Source organism: Lucilia cuprina, chromosome 5 (genome assembly GCF_022045245.1).
Source record: "Lucilia cuprina isolate Lc7/37 chromosome 5, ASM2204524v1, whole genome shotgun sequence".
Lineage (NCBI taxonomy): Eukaryota > Metazoa > Arthropoda > Insecta > Diptera > Calliphoridae > Lucilia > Lucilia cuprina.
This window is the reverse complement of record NC_060953.1, coordinates 18,577,270-18,585,311: the sequence shown is the minus strand read 5'-3', so window position 1 is coordinate 18,585,311 and position 8,042 is coordinate 18,577,270. Positions and strand designations below refer to the sequence as shown.

The 8,042-nt window shown below is 26.2% G+C and overlaps 1 protein-coding gene across 1 annotated transcript; it reads left to right on the top strand.

The window, feature by feature from the left end:
• The first annotated feature begins 364 nt into the window (after nt 1–364).
• Nucleotides 365–7,014, top strand: LOC111685108 (protein scylla-like). The gene is made up of 2 exons (XM_023447346.2): nt 365–1,203; nt 5,008–7,014. Exons 1-2 carry the CDS (start codon nt 1,131–1,133, stop codon nt 5,607–5,609), a joined length of 675 nt encoding a protein of 224 aa, XP_023303114.2. The 5' UTR covers nt 365–1,130; the 3' UTR covers nt 5,610–7,014.
• Nucleotides 7,015–8,042: the final 1,028 nt, after the last annotated feature.

Sequence of the window (8,042 nt, the reverse complement as noted above, 5' to 3'; positions counted from 1 at the left end):
TTAGCAGCGTATTAATATTTCGTTCTTGACCGATCGTAACTTTTTATTTGTTTTTATTTATTTATTTATTTTTTTTTTTTTTTTTATTTACTCATACTAAGTTCCTCCATATGGAGGAGCAGACAAACTTATGATTATTTTGTTTTTCTTTTTTGGTGTGTTTTTTTGTTTTTGCTTTTTTTTTTGTATTTTTACTTGCTTTAACTGCTTAAATACACAATCTTTTGTACATACAAATTTACACTGGTCTACATATACAAACCGACAAATTTACTCATATGGACGTGTGTACAGCAGAAATGTTTTTGTGTTGGCTGGTGTTAAACTGAGCAGTATTGACGAGTATAAAAGTCTCACCACACAGCTGTTAACTAGTTAGTTGCTTTGAAACACTGCTGATATTCACAACACACCAAAAACTAAAATACAACAAAAATAAAGAACCCTATAGATAAGATACTTTTCGTTTTTCTTTTCCCAATATCGAAGTAGAAAATAAAAATTTATAGAAGAAAAAAGCAAAACAACAAAATCCAATCAACCACAACGAAAAATATTATAGAAATTGTGTGTCTTTAACTATTTATCAATAACAGAACGTATTTACTAGTAGAGTACCACTGTGCCGTTTGGGAACTCAAGAACTTTGAAAATTTTTCGTTACAAAAGAAATAGAAATTTTGAAATCATTTGTAGAACTGCACGAATATCAGAGAGCGTGTCTAAATTGAAACAACTCAAAGTTCAACTAACAGTTTAAAAAAATTACATTTATTTTATACTGTTCAATAATAAAAAGGAAAAAATAATTAAATTAATAAAAACAAAAGTTTAAATGAATAAAGTGGCCATTTAATTTATTGTTACAAACAACAATTCCATCACATTTAAAATGATCAAAACTAAAAAAAATTAAAAACAAAATAAATTTATTCAAATTTATAATAAACTCAACTTAATTTATGCGTGAATAAAAATTAAATATAATTTAAATAAAAAATAAGCCTGCCTGCCAGTTGTGATATAAATAGATTTGTAATAATAATAATAAAATCAAAAACATTTTAATTTAATATAATTTAAAAAATAAAATAAATAAAATTAATAATAAAAATCTAAAAATCAACAATATGGAAGTTTTGACAGTACAAAATCAATATAATGATCAACATTATAATGAAATTTCAACAACAAGAATTAAAAGTAAGTAAAATTAACAATAAAATTTTAAATTATTTAATTATTTGTAAAACTTATTGAAATGTTTTAACTGGCACGTGTTATCTTTTTTTATTTTTTTTTTTTTTTGTGTTTTTTTTAAACCAAAAAACAATTTTTGGTGTTTTTCTAAATTAGGCCTTGACATATATTTGTTTTCTTTTATTTTTGAAGTGCATACATATTTTTTTCATTTATTAATTTATTATTTTATCAGGAATTTAATTATTTGACGTCATTTTGTTTAAAGTTTTAGTTTTTTCTTCGGTGGGCTTAAATTCTTATCAATTTTCTTAAATTTTTATGAATATTTAAAGTTTTCATTGATAAGTTTAACTTTTAAGTTTTTGTATTTAAATTTAAACACAGTTTTTGTGTTAAGTTTCAATTCATAATTTTCAAATTTAACACCCACTTGTTGTTGAAATCTAAGATTATTTTGAAATCAAGTTTTTAATAAATTATTTTTTGACATGTTTTGAATAGTTGAATAAATTTATATTATTTTGGGTGTTTCGAAGGCATAAATAAGTTTATATTTTTTATTCTGACACTTTTTACAAAATCAAGATTATTTTTATAATAATAAAATGTGGAACCGTTTTAGAAAATTTAAAAGATTTTTTAATATGTTTTTCATTAATTAACTCGGAACAATTTAAAGAAAAAATTAATATTAATTTGTAATTGTTTTCCATTCACATTTCTAGATAGATAGATAGATAGATAGATAGATAGATAGATAGATAGATAGATAGATAGATAGATAGATAGATAGATAGATAGATAGATAGATAGATAGATAGATAGATAGATAGATAGATAGATAGATAGATAGATAGATAGATAGATAGATAGATAGATAGATAGATAGATAGATAGATAGATAGATAGATAGATAGATAGATAGATAGATAGATAGATAGATAGATAGATAGATATACACAACTTGTAACTGGAGGTAATCGATATTGACTAATACTAATATTCAGAAACTTAGATTTTTATTTTTTATGCTTTTATATGTATTTCCTTAATATTTCTTTCAATTAATAGTTTTAACAAATTTTATTTGAATAAAATCAATAACACATTTTAACCATTTTTTTTTTTTTTTTTTGAAGTTCAAAAATATGTTTAGACTCATTTTTAAAATTGCTGTCATTCGGTCGCGAATGACGATAAATGTCTTAAAATATATTCCAGAAATTAACTAAAACCATTTTTTCAAAACATTTTGAAATATCGGACTTTTGGCTGAAAATTTTGAATATATCCATATGGATACTATATAGCGAACATGTTAAGACAGATTTCCGGAAATTTTCCAGATGAACTAACGTGTTCAGTTGTAACATTGTATTACGCATGTCCTTAATATAACAAGACAATTTTTCTCTTGGCTCAAGTATTAACCAACTGTTGATTTCATTGATTTTTTAATAAATATAATTTAATTAAAACAAACACATTTGCTTATAGTAATTATAAAATTAAAAATTAAAAATTGCTGACAACTACAAAAATATATAATAATTCGAAAATGTAGCAATTTATTTGTTTAAACTTATTATTTTTGTTTGTTTCAATTAAAAACAAAATTCAATCGATAATACTTTTAAAAGAATACCAAAAAAAAGAAGACCTTAAAATTTAAAACTCGGTCTTTTATTTTTCATATATATTGATTATTTTTTGTTTAAAAAATTTGTTATACGTAAACTAATTTGAGTTCATTAGCATGAGAGCTTAGAAATAAACAAATATAATTTTGTCATTAGCATTAAAATGAAATGTCAATAATTCAATTATTTGACTTGACTTAGTTTAATGATTTACTGACATGCTAACGAACATTACAATGATGGTCAAATAAATTCGGCAAATAAAATTAATAATACAACAAATATTTCATAATTTTGTAAAGAAAAGAAAACTTTATCAGTAGGATAAATAGCTTTACTTTCTCTGAGTCATTTTGTGTAATAAGTTTTAAAATTTCAAATATTTTTTATAAAAAAGAAAAAAACGAAATATTTTTACAAAAGATAAGCGCGCTATAAAATGAAATAATTTTGTTTATATTATAAACTAAAATCGTAAATTTCCTAATTACTTTTTTTGTTGTTGAACGTAAACATCTATTTCTGGATACACGATTTTTGTAGTGCTGTTTACTAAAAACATTTCAAACATTTTTTAAATATTTTAAATATTTTCCTAGTTAAAAAAACATGAAAAAAGAAAATACTTTGACATGTTTATTTTATATTTAAATATAGTATAAAGTGTTTGTTCATACATTAGAATTGAACAAGTAAATATTTTGATTAATAATAATTTAACTGAATTGTTGATACATTTTATAATAGATTTTAGCCGTCTAAAGTCCAAGATCCAGATTCATAAACTTGTTTTATATATTGTTTTCAAAACAATATCAAATTTATTAGAATTTGATCAAAATGTTATTATATTCAAACATTATAAATGTCATCACTGAATACCGTTTCTAGAACCCCAATTCGATTTGGTATTTTTTAAGAACTGGAAGTACCGTTTGAGGAATAAGTTGTCTTTAAAAAAACACTTGACTACGGACTACTCGATATATATTTGTCTATTGACATTGCTATGGAGCTACTGAGTAGATTATGGACTATATACTACGCTATTGACAAGACTATGGACTAGACTATTGACTAGACTATGAAATGAAATTATCTATTGACCGGACCCTGAACAAGTTTATTAGCTCTTCTATTGTAAGGACTAGTCGATTGATATGACTATGTACTTGTCTATCGACAATGCTATAGACTAGTCGATTGACTAGGCAATGGCTAGACTGCTGAAAAGACTATAGACTAGTCGATTGACAAGACTGTGTACTACGCTATTAACAGGGCTATGGACTAGCTTATTGCTTAGACTATGTACTTACATATCTATTAACTAGGCCATTACGGGACTAGGCCATTATGGTATTATTCTATGGACGATTCTAGGTATTAGTTAGTTGGTTTCATCGGGCCTCTTCCAAAGCTCAATCTTTTTTTTCGATACGCTGGAATTTTCATAAATGTATTCAACCCGTGTTGAAAAACATGCACGATTCGCAAATGCGCCTACGTACTAAACCACACCCTTTTTCTTCAGACCATTTTCCCCGCGGGACTGCCATTCGGTATTACTTCGTGTGGAGGGGGGGTTCAGCTAATCGCTGTTCATACTGTATGGATCTCGTTAGACCAATCTACTTCTTTCCACTTTACGGCTTCTTTCTGCTGTCATTAGCAATATGTTCACCATATCTACGAATCTTTTCACTGATTCCCAGCAGGTTTTCGATCGAAGCATAACTCCTATTATATTTTCGGGAGTCAAGTTTTCACCAACACATAACTCCAGTTGTTGTCTCTGTACTATAAATAGCGGTCATTTGAAGTAGACGTTCTCCGCAGTTTCATCTTCGTGTGTACATTCAGGACATCGTGACTATATTAATATATATAATACTGGTTGCACACAAGATCTTGTACTTCTGAATCGGTACATCTAATAATATTTCGTTTAACTTTTAAATTGACCACCATTTTATGAATATAATTTTGCTTATATCTTTCGCATTTTTATTTATTATTTGTTCACTAACGGCAAAATTGTTTTTTAATGACAATTTATAACCCAATTAAACTATTTTCTGTTGTTATTGTAGTTTATTTATGTTTTTTGCTATACAACTTCCTCTATTTATTTGTGTTTTTTTCGCTTTTATTCTATTTTTAGATTGGTCAAGATCTTTAAGCAATAACGCACAAGACCCACGCCATCATCATCAGCAGCAACAACAACGTCGTCATGCTCATCAGCAAAAACAGCAAACACAACAGCAATTAAGGCAACAACAACAGCAGCAGCAACAGATACCACCACCAGATTACTATTATGCCACAGAAGATGAACAACAAATTGACAGTGATAGTATTGATGCGGCAGCAGTGAATGAACTTTCATTGCTTTTGCTGGCCGAATTGCGTGCTGCCAAAACTCGCAATCTCACCTGTACCGAAGTCTCATTACCCAGTGATCTCACCCAACGCATAGCCACCGATATAGTGCGTGTCTCGGAACGTGAACCCTGTGGCATACGTGGCTGTACTGTGTTTGTCGAATACGAAGAGGAGTTGAATAGTGTTAAGCGTATTGCAAAGTTAAAATTAGATCCTGAAATGGTGTCTACCTTTGAGGTGTATTTAACCTTGCGCCAGGATAAGCGAGGTTGGACCTCTCTGTTGCCCCAGTTTATAAAAGGTCTATCACGGACTATAACCATAAGTCCTGATTATACCATTAATAAGCGTAAACTTTACTCTCATGATAGCAATTGAGTCTGAGAGCAATGGAGCTAAAAGAGTTGGCTAGAACCGTTTAGAGAGAGATAGAGATTTAAGCTCTTTGTTTAATTAATATATATATTTTTTTTATAAAAACAAAACTTCTATTTATGAAAAGTTAAGTATTTTTTTATGTTTTCTGGAAACACATGATCAGGAGTCTTTGTGATATAGAAATGCTCCTTAAAAACCAACAACAACAACAACAACAATTTAATTTAAAAAACAAGGCAAAGAGAAGATAATTGAACTCATTAAATGAGTTCAATGCGTTAAAGAGTAAATATTAAAAAAGTAAAAACAAAAATACATAGTTTTACATTAAGACAAACAAATTCAATTTAATTAATTAGAAAAAGAAAAAACAAAATATAAGTATTTTGAATTCATCCCACCTATACTCACCACTGTTATAAAATCATTAATTCGAAAAGAGTGTTTTTATGTACGTTTTTATTTTCAAAATATTTTAGCAAAAAAAATTGTTGTTTTTTTGTTAATTTAATACGAGTAATTGCTGTGTGTACTCATTATTTTTAGTGCTTTAGAGCAGTTGTTTAAAAAAATTTTTTTTATTTTTTTAATATATTTAAATTAAAATTTCAATTAAATGTTTTGAGAAGGCAACAGTGTTTTTTCGGGTTCAAGTGTTTCTCAACTAATCGGTTATTCATTAAGTTTATTTGCAAAACACGTGGTGTTTTGTTAAATATACTTCATAGAGGAATTTGTTAAAATTTAAATAATAACGAAAACAAATTATTTGGTAAACAAATAATTGTTTGATGATCTCAGGCATTATTGACTAATGGTAACCACAATTTTTTTTTACAATCCATAAACAAATTTTAATTTTTAAAATTTTACATGTTTAAAAAAATTAATTATTATTATTATTTAATAAAATTTATTTTCATTTTGTAATCATTAAATCTTCAAAATCGAATAATTCAAAACACTTAAAAATTTAAATCGATAAAGAAAATAAACCTTAAAAAACACATTCAGTTCCTCTCAGACAGATTCTACTAAAAGCACACAAGCAACTCACATCCAAAAAGAAAAATAAATAAAAAAACAAACATAAAAACATTTTCGGCCTAAAATAATTAAAAAAAAAACTAAAAACAACAACAAATAACGCTTGAAATAAAAGCGAAAATATAAATAAAAAGAAAAACAAAAAAACTAAAAAAAAACTCATGAAAAATGTGATACTGATTAAGTTTTTAGTATTTAAGTACTAATAAACTATTGAAAAATACAACAACAACAAATGATTTATTTAAATAATTAACTAAACTGTTTTGCTGGTTAAAATACAGTTTAAATATTTGTTTTCTGTTTAAATATCCAACAAATTATAAATTATTAATTAAATTACAAACTAAAATAATTATATCCAAAATATAACTTCTAAATGTTCTCATTATAATTGTTTAATAAATTACAACTAAAACAACAAAAAAAAAAACAACTTAAAATTTTGTAAAAAAGTATTTGTTCTTAATAAATTATTATTCAGAAAATAAATTGCTATATATTTATTATATTTTTGGGATATTTGCAGAAAATTATTCGTTTTTTTTTTTCATTTTTTGTATTTATATTTAATTATAATTAATTTTAATAATAATCAAAATATTAATTATAAACATGTATGTATGTTATTTATAAGTGTTTTTTATATTTAAAAAAAAGAAAATTAAAAAAAAAATAAACAAAATAAAAAATGATTACATGTTTTGCAAATATTTTGCGAAAACTTGTTATAAAACAATATAAATCAAAGTAGTTTTTCTTCAAGTGGCATAGAAAATTATAATACTACACATCTTTGCACTATGGGAAAAAATGCCTTTTAAAGATAACCCAAACAAATGCTTAGATTTTTTTGGTTTCTCATATGCTTTTGCCTACACAGCAAGTAGGAAAGTATAGTCGGGCATGGTCTGTGATCGACCATTAATTCCAAAGTATTTAAGTAAATAATTAATGAAAAACCAATTTCGTAAATTCGGCTTTATTTAGGAGTCTGGGTCAAAATGGTCAATCTTCAAAAATTGCGGCATTTACCTTGCGCAGAAGGCTTACAAACCCAACAGACTATACTATAGGTTAGACTAGACTATAGACTAGACTATAGACTAGACTATAGACTAGACTATAGACTAGACTATATACTAGACTATATACTAGACTATAGACTAGACTATAGACTAGACTATATACTAGACTATATACTAGACTATAGACTAGACTATAGACTAGACTATAGACTAGACTATAGACTAGACTATAGGCTAGACTATAGACTAGACTATAGACTAGACTATAGACTAGACTATAGACTAGACTATAGACTAGACTATATACTAGACTATAGACTAGACTATAGAATAGACTATAGACTAGACTATAGACTAG